Raw genomic sequence first — 20,391 nt, forward strand, 5'->3', positions numbered from 1 at the left:
TATAGGCCAATGGAGAAATGAACTTCAAGTCCCAAAAAGCAGAGAAAAAATGAGGACTCGCCGCATGCGCTTTTTACGTGGGGAGGTGATAAATTCACTAGCTCCCGTCCACTCCGTAGCAGAAGCGAAAAGGAGTTTCCAGCGGGTGGAAATGTGCTCGGTCCTGTCAAGAAACCAAGCTAGTCTTAGACGGAACGGAAAGAGTTAACATTTAACAGCCTTTTTAAGTAGAGTAACAACCGAAACAGTGGACTCGAAATAAACGGTAAGTTCGTTTCCTAACGCCTCCCACTCCCCAGAATTAGTTGTTGACGTATCAGATAGTTTTGATTTAAATACTAATGGTAAGTTAACGTTCACTTTTTGGAAACCGCCTCTTCTGTAAGTTTGTATTTTTTAAACGCATAACGCCTTTATATACGGAGTTTCCATCCTCCTCGTGTTTTCTGTTCTCCTGTTCTGATCTTCGAGTGTTTAAAGAAGGTAGTGCGCCCTTTTTCATCACTGATCACAAACTTGTGTCTCTCCTTCAGGTGGGAGTGTACAGTTATGGAGCTCATTAAAAGCGACGCTGCGCCGGAGGCTGACGACAGGGGGCGGCAGAGAGATGACAAGCAGAAAAGTGCCGTCTCGGAGAAGCAAGTGCAGCGGAGTCAGCTGGAGGTCTGTCCGGGATTGTTGTCTGCAGATCGCGGACGGGAGAGGAGCGACCCTGAGCCCAAAGCCGGTGACGCTGCGGGCGACGATGGCCTCCTGGCGGAGAACACCTCAAGGGGCCCGCAGAACAAGGGTCAACCGGGCTGCCCCGGAGCCACCTCTCACGGCTTACCGGGTAAGAGAAAACACAGGCGGCGACCGTCGAAAAAGAAGAGGCGCTGGAAGCCGTACTTCAAGCTGACCTGGGAGGAGAAGAAGGAGCTGGACGAGCGGGAGACGGCGCGGGCGTCGCGGGTCAGAGCGGAGATGTTCGCCAAGGGTCTCCCCGTGGCGCCGTACAACACCACGCAGTTTCTGATGGAGGAGCACGACCGAGAGGAACCGGACCTCAACACGGAGCTCTGCGGCCGCTTCGAGGACACGGCGAGCGAGGAGGAGCACTTCGAGGCTGCCGACGACGAGGACGAGGCGGTGCTGGAGGAGGAGGAAGGCGAGGGGAGCGACGGCATGGGGCGGCCGGGCCACGCGGGAGGAGGCGGCGAGTTTCTGCAGCGGGACTTTTCCGAGACGTACGAGCGCTACCATGTGGAGACGCTGCAGAACATGTCCAAGCAGGAGCTGGTCAGGGAGTACCTGGAGCTGGAGAAGTGCATGTCGCGCCTGGAGGAGGAAAATAACCGACTGGAGCGGCGCGCGCGCAGGAGCGCGGGGGACTGCGGCGGCGGAATCGAGAGCGCGCTGCAGCGCGTGCGCCAGCTGGAGAGCGAGGTGGAGAGACTGAGGGCGCTGAACGGAGAGCTGCTGCTGAACCAACAGCAGGGACTGAACGGCTCCAGAGCAGCAGAGCCTGAGCCCGAGAGAGAAAACCAGTGACAGACGAGAAAAGAAGAGAAAAAAACGTGGATATGTTTGGTTTGTTTTTAATCGTCCACTCATTCTCCGACTTATTGTCTTAACTGTAAGCTGCGGTAGCTTTAATGTGATGCGCTTTTCAGCCTGACAGCAAAAAACAAAAAAAGGACGTAATTTTCTTTACTTACCAGAATTTTTAATATTACAGTTGTACGTGCGGTCCTATAAAGTTGGTCAGTTCGTTGTAACATAGGTTAGGTATATTTTTTTCCACGCGTTATTGAGTTTGAAACGAAAACACTCGACTGCTTTGCTTCCATAGTTGATAGTTGACGTGAGGAACAGATGCGATTTCTCTCTCGGACTGCTGAAAGGTTTGTGAAAGTTCATCATAAAACCCACTTACTGAATGTCTGAGCGCTTTTCGTGTCGATCAGTCCAGGAAAAAACGAGCTTTTTTGGTTGTTTTGCTGCTGGTGCACCTGATATTTCTGCTTCCTCTTGTTAATGCATGACCAAGGCAGTATGTAATAAAACTGTGGAATTTTTTCCTCCAAATGTGGTGTCGATTAAATTATTCAAAGTCATTTGTTTTGATCTGTCTGGTTAAGTTATAGGGAGTACAGCAAAGTAACGTTTCCCCCTTTTAACTCGCTTCTTGGTCTTCATGGTTCGGCACAAAAGATCAGACAACTGGAGTCTTTAAATTGATCATGACTTCATATTTAAACGGAGTTGTCCTTGACCTTTATACCTTCAGTGCCACTTTCTCCCTTATTACTGCATATTTATTTAGGCAAGGAGTCGGACGCTCGACTAAACCAGCAACTGAGCAAATACACTGCAATCTAGTTATGAAGCTACAGGCTTTGAAATCCCAGTCATGTCGAGAATCAGGTGCTGTCATTTGATCATGCCCTGAGCCACATGCATGTCGTCTATCTCAGGCTGGTGTTCATTCCCAATGGGTTTGTAAGTGTATGACTTCCATTTATCTGAATTGTGGTACTTCCTTTGTCTCCTATTACCAAGACGCTCAAGCAGGATCATAAACTCCTTCCTCAAAATAGGACTTGAGTCAGAATCCTGTAAATGTAATAGATCACATGAGCTTATAATATTGTGAGATGGCCTGTGTGCATGCTTTTTGGTATTTTGGCCCACAGTTCATTCAAAAGGTGTTTTTATATAGGTATTAAACCACTGCTGCTGGCACTGTAGTCTTAAAGGCCTGCTTATACTTGAGAATCCATTATGTTTGAGTTTAAATTCCAGCTGTGCGGTAACTTGAGTTGGTATGGATATCCACTTGCCTGAGTTCTATAATGAAAATTAATCCAAATCTGTTGCCAAGAGAATTTTCTGATGTTCTCCCTTTTAAAACACGCATACACAAGAGAAATAAGACCTCTTTATGTAACAGCACAAAAGTAAAAAAAAAGAAACGGTTCAAAACAAATATTATATTATCATATGTATCATTTGTACACAAAGGTTAACTTAGCAAGGCTTTGTACAACTGTTACAAAACTTGGTCCACACAAGCACCCACATAGTGTATGAACATACGTGCACAGGGCAGTAACAGTGACCCACAAACACAGAGGACAGACATGTTACAAGGGGGAATTGGAGTTGGCCGTAATATCTGGTCAAGAACTAGACGGTACAACTTTGAACCATCTGCAGCAGCTCATCAAAGCCACCGTGGGGTGAACAAGTACTGTGAGATCAAAATGCAGAAGAGAAAGAACAAGAGATTGAGTTGGCATTCCTGGAGCTTAAGGTAAGGTTATGCTGTTTTTCAGTGTAGCTGCTTTCAGCTGTTTTGCCACAAAACCGCTGTGTCTGTAATACTGTCATCTACACTCATTAATGGGAAGACTGGAGGACGGGTGATGGAGAGCAAGTCAGATCTTTGATTCAGTATTTTTTTTTTTATATCTATATCAGAGTTTTTCTAAAATACGCACGAGTGCTTAAACGTTTTTATGGGTGCTCCACAGCCGTCTATCCTTAAAACCACTAGCTGTGCACCTGAGTGTGGGAGCCATGTTGTGCTGTCTGTTGGTAATGCTGATAAGGGGCAGTGCAAAGTCTTGCTCAGATCCTGCTCTCTTCATTGCTTTTGGCATAAAGTGCCCTCCTCCAATGGATGTGGGGGTGAGAAGAGACAGGAATTAAGCTGGAAAGGGCTCAGGTTATTTATTGCAAACAGTGCAGTATGCTGAATGGCCTTAAGCCTTTATTGCATAAATATGGCATGAAATGTGTTTTGTTTTTTCAGCATGCTGCGCTTATGCAATTAATAGCTGAAGTGAATTCAGCTATAGTCAAGCTTCCCATCAGTTTAAGACTTCCACTGAACCTTGCACCTAATGTATTTTCTCAGCTAAAGGAATCTGATTGGCACAGGCTTTTTGTTGTGTTAATGTAGTGATTCCCAGGCTTGTTCCTGGAGCAGCACCCTCCTGCATATACTCATATACTGCTCTAATGCATCTGATCAAACCAGTTTTTCAACCTGATCTCTATCTGCCACATCGGTTTCATACCACTGATTACCACAGACAATAAATTCAGTGGGGTTCCCTGTGTTTAGAAATGAACAGAAAAGCAGCTGACTCAAAATTGACTTATATTGAACAAATATATAACCAAGACTTTTTACTGAAAAGATTTTACTGGAACCCTGCTTAAAACCACCACATTAGTATCTGGTGTGACCACCATTTGCCTGACATTACTAGGGAAAAAAATCAAATTACTGCAAAATGGGAGAAAAAACAAGTGTTGTGTTTATATTTTTGTTTGATGTGCAAGCCAACCGGCAGTTTCTGAATTCTCTAAATGAATGTGTTACATTTATGTCCATGAAATTTGTAGCAATGGGCTTCCAGAGTGAATACATTTTTTCATGTCCTCTGTGTCTAAATACAAGTAATTTATCCCCATTGGCCATATAAAATACATAATATAGAGACTTCATGATACATAGAATTACCAATATTATCTTTACTTCTGTGATTTTACTGTTTGTAGTAGGTGAATTAGACAACTGCCTACCAGCTAGGTTAGTTATTCAGCTAAGCACAGCTGCACACTCCAGTCATACTGCTGCCACCAACCACATAAGTTCTCTAAACTTTTTTGCTATGACTCCACAGGCAGCATTGTACTCTCATGAGTACATGATTACCTAGTTTACTTATGTGTAATTGTGTTTTTTGTTTATGGCTGGCAAGTTGGATAGCTGGCTAAGTGTACCAAAATGGAAGATTTTTTTCCAGTCCAGCTTTTCATGAGCTGAAGTGAACTCCAAATGTCTTTCACTTCAAAGTTTCTGATATCCATAATAATCAAAGAGGAGCATGTGAAAAATTAGCTTGCATCACTGCACTGTTAAAATTACTTATTTTTTTCCCTCAGGAAAACGAGTCTCATGACTAAAAGAACAAATTAAAGAGAATTGTAGCTTAATTTATGAATATCTTTGACAAATTCTTGAGCAATGTTCTTTTCTAAACACAGGAAACAGTGTCAAAATTATTGTCTGGTAATCAAATTTCCACTGCAGATGCTACAGTTAGAGATTAAGTTTAAAAAACATGGAGGTACTCATTTAACCATGCAATTTGCACTTTAATTGGATTTTCAAAATTTCTGCACAATTCAGTCATTAAGATGTAAACAAAAATCTGACCAGTTTGATGTGAAATGCTGCATTGGACAGAGATTTACTAACTTGGAGTTCTTTACAGTGGTGGATAATAAGAACCAGTGGCCACAATGGCTACAATGCAAATGTAGTCATTTTATTTACTATCCAAAATCACCAGTAATCCTACACATCATTCTACCATAGATGGGGTTTAAAAAAACGTCTTTCAGGCCAAAACCTTCTCAAATTATCGTAAAACAGTGTCTCAGGCAAGAGACAGCTGGTCTGTAATAATTTCATGTAATAACTTTCTGTGAGGTAACTGTTGGAGGCATTAATTGCTGTGGATGTCTGCTTCCAGTCAGCACAATTCTTTCTTGGTAAGTTTCTCTAAAATCATGCATCTCACATCAAACCACTCTGAACAACTTTGTTTACAGCTGAACAGTTTAATTTTGCAGAAATGGTTGAATTCCTCTTTAACAAGCCTTTCTTTGATGGGTTATAGCAGGAAAACACTAAAATATGCAGGCCAAGAGTACTGCAGGACTAGTGTTCGGAACAACTGGGTTATTGTATTAGATTTTAGTGAGGTTTTGTGTGATTGGTCAGCGTTCCCCAGGTGCGTTGCCCACCACTGTGTGGCGTCTCCAGTCTCTCCTCCTGCGTCGCGTTTCTGGTGAGCTGTGCCGTCGCTGGGCGCCTGACTTCCACAGGTCGTTGGCAGAGGCTAGGAGGTTGGCCTGCACCTGGCCCAGCCAGCCCTGCGGGACGGAGGGATCGCGGCTGGGGGACATGGCCTGTAGTAGCCTCTCTTGGCCTCGGACAAGTGAGGCTTTGACACGGGACAGTCCTACAGCGGCCCGCTCCAGCCCCAGATCCTCACCATACAGAGAGCGGGGGCGCACTCTTTCTCCTCTAAGCTTCTTCCGGGTCACGGGGTTTGTCTGGCCGTTTCTGTGAGTGCTGCTCGGGCAGGAGGAAGAGGACGGGCTGGCAGGACGACCTGTGGCTCTCAGGCCTGTGGAACTTTGGTGTGAGTAGAGAAAGCTACGAGGACGTGGCTGTGCCCTTAGACCAGTGTCTACATGTATACCATCATCATCCTCTCGCTGACAAGCTGCATTTTCCCTCCCTCCCAATTCCTCTCCTGCCCCTTCACATGACCCCATGCCTGCCTCTCCTCCTCCATCCTTCTCCTCCACCACTTTGGCCTGACTTTCTGAACTTAAAAGAGGGCACTCTGTCTCTTCATCTCCCTCTTCATTCCCCCCACCCTCCTCTAGCTCCCTGTAGTTGCTGGCTTTGACCGGCTCGTGCTCTAAATCTTCATCGCTGCTGCTATCCGCAGGGCAGGTGCTCTGGTGCTTCTTTCTCTTCCGGGTCACGGCAGATATGATGGACATGGGGAGGAAGTCCTTGGCACTGACGTCTTTCTTTGAACTCAACGATCCCTGCAGCAAGAGATTCAACATGATAATGTTAATTATTTCCAGCACAAACTGATATACCTGTGTTGTTATAGCTGATAGCAGTATATTCTTTACTATTTTTCTTGTATCATGCCTCTGACCAACAGCTTTCAAGTAAAGACAATGTTCCACAACATGCCGCATTTGTGGTGGAAGAAACTGTCAATATTAACTCTATTGCATAGTGTTGCCATATGGCAATTACTTAAAATTTTTTTTTATTTGCCTGCCTACAATATAAAGGTCAATTTTTTTGTTCTTAAGGAAACTGAAGGCTTTACATATAACATTATATATTTTTATCATATCATATGCCTTCTTTTTCCTTTTTTCACACATATCACATGGCAACACCTGGCTTCTGAAGCCCTCACAAACTCTGTGTATAATTCAATAATTAAACACAAAAACTATCATGGAATGACAAAATATAATTATTGCCATATGTCAACAGCATGCAACAAAGGAACTGCCATCTACAGTGTGTACAATGGGAGAATGAACACATTGTCATTGGACACTCTGGCCACTTTCACATCATTTTTACATTCGAGATTTTGTTTTAAGAAAAAAATGTTCTTACAACACTTATGCATATGGGTGTTGTCCTCATGCAATATTTCTTGCTTGGATGATGAATGTGTCTATGTTCTGTGATAGGGTATTTGTTTACCCCATTGCATGAATTGTTGTAACCAAGTAACAAACAATGTTATTTATTAAAAAAACAAGACCTCAAGTGTTGCACTACCTAAATAGCTGGCTTTCTGCATCACTGTAATGTCACGTAGTGCTGATGTAAATAAAAAAAGAGGCCGTTACCTTGGATTTAGCTGAATCGCTGTTGGTGGAATCTGTACAGGTGGAGAAAAGAGAGGACAGAGAAAAGCGAGAGGTCAGGAGTCTGCAGAGCTGGATAAACACAATGTGAACCAATGGGCAATGTGGTGCTCTTAATGTGTCTTAATGTCTTGAGAATGGCGATGAATTCAGCACTCTTCATTAAAACAATTTGGGAAAATGAAGGACTAAGTAAGCTTATATTAAATATATGGTGCCTACTGTGAGGATCCAAAGGGATTTTGCCATAACAGAAAATTCATGACTATGACTCATACACCAATTCTTTGCAGGTAACCAGTTATGAGTTTATAAATATTACTGCAGATGCTTAAGTAGAATATTTAGAGTCCTCCCAAACAATATCTCACACACAGAAACACACACACACAGTGTCAAGTGGGAATCCAGCTCCTACCGCAGAGTTTGCTCCACTGGCTCAGGTAGCAAGTGATGAAGAGTGATCCAGAAAAGAGGAAGGAAAAGACACACAGGAGAAGTCGGCAAGAGAGAGTTTGAGTGAGAATGTTAAGAGGAAAAGTAAAACTAGTTAGATAAAGTACAAATAGCCAGCTAGTGCCAAAGTGGGGGAAATAGAGAAAGATCTACAAAGGTTCTGAATAAGAAGTGTAAATTAGAATAAAGCATGCCTGATTTCCTTAAAGTGCCATTAACCTCACTGTGAAGGCAAATCCAAATATTGCAGATGGTATCCTACAAATCAAGCTCTCTGTAAGCTCAATGAAAGGAAGCAATGAGCTGAGCAAAATAAAAGCACATTGGATTATCTTCAAGACTACCTTAAATTGAGCCATGGAACTCTATAAGTAATCCTGCACTGGCATGGATCCCCAAGCGATTGCTTTTATCTGCTTAAGCATAAAGAGTCACTGTACCGTAAGTGATATTGATAGAGAATAAAGTAGAATAAAGTGTGTATGTAGTGTAATGTTGGTCTCACCTGAGGCGTCGCCCGTCGGTGCTGTTCTGCCAATGTTGGAGAGGAGGTGATCAATATTTGGAACAGGCTGCTCATCTCGTTGGTCCTCAGGGGTCTGAGAAACAGGCAAAGATTAGTCCTTTGCACTATAATTTGATACTGGACACTGTGTTTAAAAACCCCTGCAACATTGCTGCACCTTAATGTTTGCACGAACAACCTGAATGGAAAGTCTAGAAACTCAAAATGCCCAAATATCACAAAAAACGTTTTTGCCCTTGGATGAGGTGGAAAACTTGGTTTATCCATAAGAGAGAAAAGTGGAAAACAGTGATGGGATCATAATTTAGAAGTGATGATGCAACGGAAGCCATGTTTGACGCATTTGCAGGGCTTTGGTGTACAACGGCAAAGTGGTACAATGACTTCAACCCTCATTAAATGGGCCACTGCCCACTCCACCCAGCATATATTAATTTTTGCAGCTATAGTTGTTGGGGGGCTGTCAAAACTGCTCTACCGAAAACTAATCAAGGTATGAATCCCTCCATTGTATGTGCCTCACATGTTATGTCACCTTCAGAAATTTGTACAAGTCGGTAAAGGATTAATTCACATTTTCTTTTCCTGACTTTCTGGACTGACTTTTTCGCAAAAAAAATTGCTTAACATTGTGCTGCTGTGTTCAGAATGGTCCTCTATCAGTATTGGAATTACAGGGGAGGCAGAGGGAGCTTGGCTTTCCCAAAAGAGACATGAGTTCCCATAAAAACAAAATATGAATTTGGGAGGAGTCACAGATCCTACTAACCTAATTTATTAATATTTATTAATCATTCCATTATTTTTAATGATATACTCCTACCCTTTCAAAGTTTTGTCTTTGAAACTAACTCAATTCCCAACTCCATTAATCTTTGTTGATCTCCATCAAGTTTAATTTATAATAATGGTGTACACAATTTGACGTTCTTTTTATCTGCATAAAATCAGGGAGATGGCTTTTCTCTAACTGTACTGTAAATTTAAAATACATTGTACAACACAAAAAATGCATTATGCATATGTGTGATTATACCATTATAACATAATACTAAACATTCCGAGCCAAATTATACTACAATGTAGCCCTCCCACAAAAAAGGTTAGGGTGTAATTCGAATACCGTGCCTCCCAAAAAATATGTGGTCATTTGGGTACCATTGTGGTCTTTTTCTTTTGATAGAGGGGTTTAACTGTAGAGAGCAAATGTGCAGCAACAAAGCTGCAGCCTGTAATTTTAACTCTACAATGTGTACATATGGCAGGTGTTTTTGATAGAATGGCCACTGAGAGTATGTATAAGATGTGTCCCTAATAAATTGATAACTACTAAAAATGGCTAAACATTATAATGAATGGATCTGACAAGTCTTGACAACCTGTGATGTTACATATCATACGGTGTTGTCGGAAGAAAACCTTGTATGTCCAAAATGGTAACTTTACAGGAGAAGGAAAAAACCAACTTTACTTTTAATGTAAGTCAATGGAACCAGAATTTCATTTTAGACCATTTCTTTTGGTCCATTCTTCATGAAATTTACAAACAATACAAAGAGCAACAGGCATTTTTGAATTATGCCAAACATTGAAAAATGACAAAATAGAGATAAGAGGTTTTCTACCAACAACAGCGCATATTGTTCTTCTAGGGTGCTGCTAACCCTTTACTGCTGAGCTGAGACTACGCATGGTTTCTCCAGAAATGCTTAATATGTACAGACAGCACATTGTAAGGTGAACCAGAGGCAATTACGCATTCAGCTGTATCTTCTTTCAAAGAGCTTTACATAAATGACAAAATATAGAGAACCCAAGGCGTTTGCAGGCAATGTATGCACAAGCTGATGTGAAATTTGCTAATTAGGCAACATGAAATAGTCACTGTCACAAGTTTGTTTTTTTCACATAATACTTTGTAAGCAATGATCTATGCATCTAAACAAATATTCTCAGCAGCAGCAGGGTGCACAGCCTGTGGCTTCATATCAGTGAGACAGTCTAAGTAGAAGAACAAACAGCCTAAGGCCACCTAAAATTCTCCCTAGTTGGATTTGGCTAAAGGCTCCCCTTGTACTGATGCAGGAGCAGCAATATGTAATATGCAAATGATCTCAGGACAGCATTAAGACACACTTTACAATTAGCACGGCTACATTGGATTTGCTGTCAGTATGTGGCAGGTTTTAAGATGGCTGTGAGATGTCAGATTTAGTTATTATTGGAGGAGTATAATTTGCACTGCATATAAACAGGCATAACAGCTTTAATCTGTGCTGAATCATAAGCTCTGAGCCCTGGGAGAGCAAACTGGGTGTCACTAGTGTAATGAGCATGCTGTTTTTCCAAAGGCCAAGCGTACATCTACCAGATAATCACTGTACAAATCAGACTGTACCTTCTCATCTTTATCCAGTGCATCACTGAAGAACCAGGCAAACTGCAAAGAAAAGAGAGGAGATTTGCAGCCATATTTTCACTGATGGTATGAAAAGGGGAAATAATGTAATTTAAAAAATTTTAGTGCTTACATGTAGAATGAGTGTTTCTACAATCTTATAGCGGTCTGGCATGTGTGTGACCATGTCTGTCATATTGTCTTCTGAGGTTCGCACCAGTGTGGGGCCAAACACTAGAGCAAGGTTTCTGGGTTCCATCTAAGAGACAGAGAAAGGTTATTAAAGAAAGAAAACACAACTGTCCACAGTGCACAATATGCTAAAATATGCTGAGATTTTGAAAATTTAATTTCAATGTGGCACTCATGCTCCATGGTCACCTTCAGCATCACTATAACAAGCATTTGTGGATAAATTTATAACAGATCCATTTATAGTACTTCACCCATTCTGTCTGGGGCATTTATCATGTTATAAACTTGGACTTGGACTGTTAACTCTGGCTCTCAAACCTGTCCCCTACTGAGTGTCTGTCATATTGAGTGAAGGGGGTGTGGGAGGACCACCCTGCCCTCGCAAAAAGAGCAAGGCCAATTATACTTCCATCATCAACAATAAGGCCATTGCGTAGACCAGAGGTGTCCAGTCTCATCAGCAAAGGGCTAGAGTGGCTGCAGATTTTCATTCCAAACAAGTACACAAGTTGTTCCACTTGTTTAATCAGCTGCTGTCTGTCTTCAAGCACCTGATCAGCTCTTGATTTCCTGCTTTGTTGGAACGAAAACCTGCGGCTACACTGACTCTTTGTAGATAAGACTGAACACCCCAGGCTTAGGCAGTTGCAAGGTTTGGTTAATATTGACCGGAATTTGCTTACGTCCACTTGACTGGGTAGGGTAATACCAGGCAACATACCTTATTCTTCTCGGAATTATCTGCCACTCTCTTAAGGTGACCAATCAGAAATTTAAGTGTGTGGTAGTAATGATCAGGTAAGTCACGGATCTAAAGAAGAGAGAAGAAAGAAAGAAAACTTTTTCAGGTATGTAAAGATATTATATGTATGATATAACCTTAAGACTGACAAATAACTTCATTTATGCATCTGAAGAATACATTTCTGATGACAAGTGATGGCAAGATCAAATAAGGGATTTTTGTTTATCCTCAAATTAGAGAAGTAATAAAAGGTTAATAATAAGGGAGTAATAAGGGACTCTAAATACAAGTTGAGTCAAGTAGAAGTAGCTATTGTCCAAGAATGTTCTTAAAATATTTCTGGGAAATCATAAAGCAGAAAACTACCATGAAAGAGTGAGTGACCTAATGACAACTATGAGATGTAACATGTCTTTAAAAATACATTTTCTGGACTGATCAGGACTACTTCCCTTAGATTCCATGGAGCCCTAGAATACTTGAAAATCAACTACACAACTTTGAGATAATGTCACCACAGTTTGTATTTTACTGTACTTTTTTAAAAGTGTATATTACAAAAACAAAACATCCCTGAGTGATAGATGAAAATCTAAAAACAGATTCAACATGAAGATTACTATTAGTACCACCTTCTTTAGTTCACTTTTGAGGGTTTTTTTTTCATACAATAACAACTTACACACTGTACATTTAAATATTATAAACTTGACACCAAAAGGCACTTTTATGTTTTATTCAATATTTCAAGTACTTTGGGAACAATAAGTAGGTAAATAACTATAAATATATTGTGATTCTCTATAATATTTTGTATATACACAAGATATAATATCTTTGTCTTGAGGCATTTTATTTTGTGAGACACTTTTATTTTATTAAGTTTAACCTTGAAGCTATACAGGTTTCTCAGTCATTTAGAATCCATCCATTATTATAACATTTAAAATGTACCTTTTTCCAGCTTCCTAACGACTGTTTGAATACAAATTAGAATCACCTTCTGCATTTATCTGTAACCAAATAGTTTTTATTTTGGCAAACATCAATTCCAAACTGGTGAACAGCAGGTATACACAAATGAACAGCACTGTTAATGGTAAAACATCAACAAATTAAAGCAATTCAAATAACATCCTGAAATGCCAGCTCTATCTACATACCAGTTTTCTCATGGTCTTCAGCCGATCTCCTGCATCCTCTAACCGGTTGGCATCGATGAAATCATTGTATTTGTCTGCAAAGAGGGGGCAGTAGTGAGCAGTGTCCGCAGGCACACTCCTACACACAGCAAGATGAGCTGCAGTATAATTTTAATGTGGAGGGAATTAACTCACCATCAGTGAAAAGAGGTTCTGGAAGCTTCCTGAAGAAAGACTTAAGGAGACTGCTGATTACGTTCAGGTCCTGCCATCTCTGTGGAACAACGATGAGAGTCAGACTGACGTTCTCTTTCTCTGGCTTTACCTCTATTTCCTTCTCTCTCTCTCTCTCTCTCTCTCTCTCTCTCTCTCTCTCTTTCTCTCTCTCACCTCTTCAGCAGTGTTGATGTCCATGCCTTTGTTGAGCTGGTCTTGTAGAGTGGACACCATGGCATTGTTCCCTGGCACTCTGTAGATACCAGTGTACTCAAGACCCATTTCCTCCACCAGGCCACAGCAGATCTCCACAATCAAAGGAACAAACTACACCACACCAATAGCAGCAGAAAACTAGGATTAGGGCTGTTACCACTGATCAGTTACAAACAAAATCGATTAAAATTCTCAGTGAATCAAAAGTGTATCACTGTTTCATCATTTATCTGGATAATCAAACTCACGCCTAGTAGGAGTGTTTCTACATTTGAATGTAATAGTTCAGTAACCTGAAAAAAGTGCTTGATTTGCAGTTAACTAACCAAAACTGTGATCAGTATAATCTATAATACCAATAATAAGAATAAAAACAGAAAACATCTATAACACCAACAATTTATGCACATGGCAATCCAATATAAAAATGCATACTTATTTTACATGCACATTGTTGTAAACAAATGCTGAACTATATTATGTTCCATTAAAAGTCATATTACACATATTACACCCAAAAAATACATATCTAATGCAGGAGCATCTCAAACACCGCAATAATGCAGTAAAAAAAAAATATATATATATATATAACACTTCAGTGCAAAACCATACCAAACACTGCCATAATATGCTATATAATGAAACCTATCACACTCTACATCATTCTATCATCTTAAAAACAAAGACATTTTGTTTTTTTCACAATTAATTTTCTTCACAATTTTTGTATAAAGTATAACCTTTGGTCAGTAGGGGGAGCAGTGCACTCATTGCTCGACCTCAAACTTCACCTACGAGCATAGCCATTGGCTCACAAGACACTGAATACTGTTGTTGTATTGGCTCCCTCACCTAATCGCTTAAATTAGGGTATACTTCATGCAAATGATATGTAAATGAGTAGCTGGTAGGCTGGCCGTTGATTTCACTCATTGAAGCTGATTCATCATTTGAGGTCAAATCGTTTGCAAGTCATATGAAAGGTTAATGAATCAGACACAGAGTAGTTTAAAGATGGCCAAATCTAAATTTTTATGCAACTTTGATAAAAAAGTGTTCATGTTCTTATATAGTTTTTTTAAAATGTGCCTTTAAAGACTTCCTAGTTTATCTTTTTCCAGCAAAATATTGCAAATTTGAAAGGATATGCATGGTTTGTTCAGTTAAAAATAGTAATTATACAATTATCCATTGCAACAGAAATACATCTTCCTGAAATATTTATAGCTTTATTTACCTGACAGTGCAGTGTGCCTAAGCTCTATGCTTCACTGAGCTACTTAATCAATAGCCCCATTCACCGTTTCACACTGACTAACCTTGTTATTGGCACCTGGCGGGCAGTCCTCCAGTCTAACTCCAAAGGCCTTAGGACCCGCTTTCTTTCCCTTCTTCATAATGTTGATGCTCCATGGAGCCTTAGGGGGACTGCTCTCCTCTGATAGAGACAGAGAGAGCAGTGGTAGAGATCAGAAAGGGTTATTCAGCTCTATGGCAGTCACACCATAATTGCATGTGCTATCAGTAACTGGAATGTGCCCAAAGCCTGTATTCAGGAAATATCATGGAGTGGGAGTGGAGCTCTATAACCAGAGCCAGCATTTCCAAATCATTTTCACAGCAGTAGTGCTGACCCAGAATCAGTCAGTGTATTTGAAAGAAGGAAAAAAAATGAACTGATCCTGAAACAGTACTGCTACACTTTATGAAAAGGCTTCATGAGCATATGGCCTAGATAATCTGTGCAAATGTGGAGTGCAGTTGTTCATGTTGCATCAAGAGCAGGAACACTTTTAACTACCTAATTCTGTTCAATGCATTCTAAAGGCCAAGATTCTGCATGACTAACCTTTGCTGTCTGTTTTGGGGGCACGGTTTGCTCCTGTGGTGTTGTCTGTCTTTGACAGGAGAAAAGGCTGCATCATCCGGTGGACTCTAGGAGAAGTGTCAGGTTTATTACCTGTTGGGCTGTTGTGGATACAAGAGATGCACCGTGACATGACATGATATGCATGATATAAACTAACACTGCAATATTATCATATCTATATCATCAAAAGGAGAAAAGCGTCTTCAAAAGGGTAACTTTACAGAAGGCAAAAGCTGTTCTTTAAGTTTAATATAAGTTAATGTAAAGAAGTTTTAGTTCAAGCAATTTTTGACCATTTCTATTAGTTCATTCGTAATTAGATTTTTACATAATGAAATGGACAACTGCTGTGCTCAAATGATGTAGAAAAATACAAATGTGTTGAAGAATGGAGTTATTCTCAAACACAAAGAGCTTAATCATTACCAGAAACACAGCAGAAATGATGAGAATTCACCTTTGTTTCCTGTAGTCATTCAGTTTTTTATTGATGAGTGCCTGCCTGGAGAAACCTAGCTCCTATAAAAAAGACAATAAACGTCCCTTTCAGTAATACGTAAACATAATCCATAATGATATTATAAACATATAAAAAATAAAATATAGAATAAAATTAATAATAAAATATTATAGCACTTTATAGAAGAATAGCAGAAAACACTCAAAGTCAGGTGTTATCACAAATAACATCACAGCCTGAAAGGTACTGCATATTTGCAACAATTTTGCAAAAGGAAGTAAAGCTAAAAGTAAAATTTGGTAACTCTGGTCCTTTAAGAAATCTGGCATTAACATTGTGTGCTTTGTTAACTCCTGACTCCTGTCTACTCTCTGACCTCGCTGTCAGTTTTGCTGTTCTCTCGGATGACACGGATCCAGCTCAACATGTCGTCCCTGTCCTCTGCCTGCAGCAGGTACTCGCAGAAGTCCTGAGTGGTCAGCCGCAGTGTGTGCTTCCGCTTTGTCTCACTGTAGGCAATGTCAATCAAGCAACCACGGATGCTGATTCGCTGCTCATCCTCAGATTGACTGCTGTGGCCATGACTGTGGCCTAACGATCCGGCGCCGTGCAGCACTGCCTCCCGCTTGTCTTTGTAAAGAAAGAGTGAATGGGTGCGCAACACAGAGTAAACCCGTTTCCACGGCCGCATGCCAACACCCACTTTCTGCAGAAAATAGAGAGGGGCACAGAAAGCTGAGACAGTTCATTTGTTATGCTGCACAAGTTTCTTCTTTTTTCTCCAAGATTGTGACTGTAGCCTTTGCCTTTTTTTTAATCTCCTTTTTATAATTATAAAAGGGAAAATTTGAAATCATTTGCTAATAAAGGTATAATTAATTATTTAGTCCAACTTGTAACTTTTGGAAGTAAATAATGATGAGGTTATTCACCATTCTTAAAGCCAAGAAGACATAACATCCTTTTTCATTAATAAATGAAAACAAATAATAATAATAACATTCTGATCTGCCCTCAGAGGATGTTTAAATTTTGGAACCAATGAACATCAACCAGCAAATAATACCTAGTACCAAAACCGAGACCATCAAGTTACGGTCTCAAGACCAGTCCTGACTTAAGTACTACAAAACTACCTATGATACTAGGCACAGAGCAGTACACTAGTAGTTGTTAGGTTTGACAAGTAGTTAAGTAAATAAGCTACAGATATGTTATACATGAAGATAAAAATAACAGCAGAATTTTTGGGAAATAATACATCACTGCATTAGTGCATTAATATGTTTGTATCCCCTGTGGAAGCCTGTGGGAGGGTCCAATTCTATTCCTTACTTTGGAAGTACATATTTCACAGCAACAACCAACATATTTTAAAACCGTGAAGCCCAAAAAATGTTTTTTAAGAAAAAGCACTGGAACTTTTCTTTAATAGTGAGGACTGAGCACGAGTCACACCTTTCCCTTCTCTGTGAGTATCTGTTTGTAGTGTAGCCAGCCCTCTTTCCTGATGTCTGTGAGAGTAATGCTGCCCAGCTCGGAGGTGGAGTGGCGTTTGGAACGAGCCTCCTCTGCTGCTCGCAGACTCTCGAGGGACTGAAAAACCATACACCAACAATTAACCACAGGATGAACTGACATTCTGGGCAAGACTGTCCAAGAAGGTCTAGGAGTAAAAGAACTCACCCCATCTGTAAAAAAGCTTTTGACTCTTTTTGGTAATCTCCTGCAGAAGGAAGTGAAAATTAGAACTTTCAGAAGCGGGATATAATTAGCCAGTGGCTTTTTGCATAACATTAACATTCAGTCACATTCAGTCAACTGCATCTTGCATAATTTAAAAAGATGGATATTTTTTCACATAGAAATTAACAAGATATATACAGACAAATAATGTATACACTGCTCAAAAGTAGTTTTGGGACACTTCTATTACCATTTGTTTTTTGTTTTTAAGAATCATTCTATTTGTTTATGCATTGTGGAAATTGTGCTTTACCATATTCAAAAGTACATAATTTCAGCTATAATTACTATCAATCTATTCTTTGAGTCCAAGAGAGCAATAGCAAGCCAGAAAACATCCACCTAACCCCCCATTTTATTCAAAACAAATGTTGGGACAGTAATCCAAATGTATACACGGTCAAACCAGACATCTCCAATGTACCATCCAACACACATGACTCTACATTTCAGTAACATTCTAAAAGACAGCAAAAGTTAGAAAACTAAGAAAACTTGAATACTCAATTGAATTAGTCTGACAAAAATATTGTCAATAAAGTGTGTGTGAGAAAGATTACAGATACACAGAAAAGTGAAAAATGTATTAAAGAGGTAGAAAGAGAGAGAGGAAGTGCTCAAAACCTGTCATGCTCTGACCATTCAAAAGAGCCAAGCCCAGCAAGAAACAAGCATGGATGAACATCACTTTTGTAAACTCATGCTCTCCATGAAGACTTCAAGAAGAAATCCAAAAGAAGGACCAACAAAATATTGATCTAAATAACATACTGAATTCTGGTCTATATAAAAGAAAGTGGCACTAATATAATATTTGAGTATTTTTACTTGCCTTACTTAAGTTTTTGAATAATTACCAGGACAAGTTTGAGTTTCAGTTAGTTAACCTGGTTGTTATCGCTGGCTGTTCTGACTTTTCTATATAAAATAATAAATGATAACTCTATCTTGGGATATAATAAATAAACAAGATATAAAGTCTACTCAGTGAGTGCAGCAAGACTACTTTTGAGCACTGTGAATCTATATTATTGATTTTCTCATATATAGGCAAAAGAACAAGCAAGGGCTCATGAGTACTGCTGAACCTTTAGACATACAGCAAATAGGAAAACAAATACAGACAGTACTGTGATCTCCCACACCATGCTATTAACACTCACGAGAACACGCGACCCTCCTCTCTGAATGTGTTCAGACCCTCATCACATGACTTCGAGCGCTCAGTGGTGATGGCCAGCAGGTACGACGAGCGGCGGCTGTTCTTGACATTGCCTGGTCAGAAAATGAGAGAACCAGAGAATGAGGCCTTGTGGGAGAAAAGGAGCACACAAACACTGATGAGGTGAAAGAGCAAAAAAAAAAAAAAAACACAAAACAGGTTAATGTATTGTATGACAGACTTATTAGCTAATATTAGAAATGCATCATGTGTGGCTGGTGAACTAGAACTTACCAGTCATTAGCAATATTTGCCAGTGTTTGACTGGATGTCTGTTAAATTTTGGCCCTGCGATGATGAGCAATGTGAAGTGGAGGAAACAGATGCTGGATGTTAGACAGAGAAATGGAAATGGAAATGAACAGCAGATGGTGGACGAAGAGTAGGACAGGAGAGAGATGCACACACATAAGACCGAGGATAAGAGAAGATGTATTCACTCTGAAGAGTTGAGTGACGTACGGCTTCAACAAAAGGACAGGTGATATGGCTGGAACAGTGATGGAGACACAGGCACAGCAAGGGACACAGGATAAAAGCTGAAGCTGTCGATGCTAGGGAGACAGATGAAAGACAGTGCTGGCAGAGAGTACAGAAAGAATCATGGAGGCAAGACAGGAGCAAGCCAGCAAGATGCTGAAGGTTAAAGTGATAGTTTGGCCACAAATCTGATTTACACAGTTCTCTTCTCACCCCAAAAAACAGTCAATCACAATCTAGTTTGCTTCTTTAATTTTGCTCTGAAGGTTAATGTAGCTACAAAGTAATGAAAACTTATAGCCACTAGATTAGCATCACTATAACAGTCATAAATCATCAAACAACATCAAATAATTTAAGTGGAATTCCAGTGATTTTTCAAATAATTAAATGGGCAAGGTGACAATAAGGCCATCTGAACTGCCTTGAAGTCAAATGTTCTCTAGAGAAACTGGCACAGTCAGGATTGTTCACAGTGGTGGTGACAGGAACCTAGATTTTTGCTGCAGACAATATGATCTCTGGTTCCTATTACCACCACTGTAAGGAAATATGAGTTTCAGTTTTTAAATTGTGCTACAATTTTGACAAATCATGGTGCAATTTCCTTGTATGTAATCTCAAATAGAGTTGTTAATGTGATTCTGACACTATATGACATACTGTTATCTATAAAAATGGATAAAGTATGTTGCACACCTAAAGACCTGCATGCAGTCCGAGAAACCACAAAAGCAAGTCTATCTGAGATTGCTTAACAATGCAACATGGTTTAAGGCAAGTGTAGGATGACAGCCATGCAGATTGCATTGTGTTAACCTGGGCTACAAATTTCCATTACTTGTTAGCTTTATTAGCTTTATAGCTCCAGCGCAACAATACAAACATGTCTTGGCTGATCAGCTGTTGCTGGAGTAAGTGGAAAAATGTGCAGATTTGAGCTTTGTCACTTGAGCTTGTCACTTTATCTAGGCTACATAGGAGACAGATAGCATCCTTCAATAGCCACAGATGCTGTCAGAGAGAGATAATGAGACAGTCTCCTGGGATTGGGTGGTTGATGGACAGGGTTCACACTCACAGTCTGTGTGGAGGAGGTGGGTGAGGGGGGAGGTGAGGGAGGGAGATTCGGACCGGCCGGAGAGGGCAGGAGCCTGGCACAGGCCACTGGACACCACAGAGGAGGCAGAAACGTGCTGGGCAAGCAGGTCTACACTGGGACTGGTGGGTTCAT

The 20,391-nt window shown here is 40.3% G+C and overlaps 2 protein-coding genes across 8 annotated transcripts in view; one reads left to right on the forward strand and one right to left on the reverse strand.

Moving 5' to 3' along the window:
- The first annotated feature begins 98 nt into the window (after nt 1–98).
- Nucleotides 99–2,096, forward strand: hexim1 (HEXIM P-TEFb complex subunit 1). Its single transcript, XM_017693107.2, has 2 exons — nt 99–265; nt 534–2,096. The coding sequence occupies exon 2, from the start codon at nt 550–552 to the stop codon at nt 1,528–1,530; it is 981 nt and encodes a 326-aa protein (XP_017548596.1). The 5' UTR covers nt 99–265; nt 534–549; the 3' UTR covers nt 1,531–2,096.
- An 856-nt stretch (nt 2,097–2,952) lies between these two features.
- arhgap23b (Rho GTPase activating protein 23b) overlaps nt 2,953–20,391 on the reverse strand; it is a 71,658-nt gene continuing 54,219 nt past the window's right edge. For 3 of the 7 annotated variants that reach the window (XM_037544203.1, XM_037544202.1, XM_037544201.1), the window contains exons 8-25: nt 20,239–20,391; nt 19,118–19,231; nt 18,619–18,730; nt 17,396–17,435; nt 17,168–17,305; nt 16,086–16,415; nt 15,707–15,768; nt 15,229–15,347; nt 14,699–14,817; nt 13,335–13,487; nt 13,140–13,218; nt 12,966–13,039; nt 11,779–11,868; nt 10,996–11,121; nt 10,863–10,904; nt 8,444–8,537; nt 7,465–7,496; nt 2,953–6,624 (exon numbers count right to left, since the gene is read on the reverse strand). In XM_037544203.1, coding sequence (XP_037400100.1) covers nt 5,779–6,624; nt 7,465–7,496; nt 8,444–8,537; nt 10,863–10,904; nt 10,996–11,121; nt 11,779–11,868; nt 12,966–13,039; nt 13,140–13,218; nt 13,335–13,487; nt 14,699–14,817; nt 15,229–15,347; nt 15,707–15,768; nt 16,086–16,415; nt 17,168–17,305; nt 17,396–17,435; nt 18,619–18,730; nt 19,118–19,231; nt 20,239–20,391 — 2,723 coding nt within the window. In that variant the 3' untranslated portion in view covers nt 2,953–5,778. Of the gene's footprint in view, nt 6,625–7,464; nt 7,497–7,900; nt 7,921–8,443; nt 8,538–10,862; nt 10,905–10,995; nt 11,122–11,778; nt 11,869–12,965; nt 13,040–13,139; nt 13,219–13,334; nt 13,488–14,698; nt 14,818–15,228; nt 15,348–15,706; nt 15,769–16,085; nt 16,416–17,167; nt 17,306–17,395; nt 17,436–18,618; nt 18,731–19,117; nt 19,232–20,238 lie in introns of all 7 variants that reach the window. The other 4 variants (XM_037544204.1, XM_037544205.1, XM_017693166.2 and 1 more) reach the window with 4 other exon arrangements.

The sequence above is a fragment of the Pygocentrus nattereri genome, chromosome 13 (genome assembly GCF_015220715.1).
Source record: "Pygocentrus nattereri isolate fPygNat1 chromosome 13, fPygNat1.pri, whole genome shotgun sequence".
Lineage (NCBI taxonomy): Eukaryota > Metazoa > Chordata > Actinopteri > Characiformes > Serrasalmidae > Pygocentrus > Pygocentrus nattereri.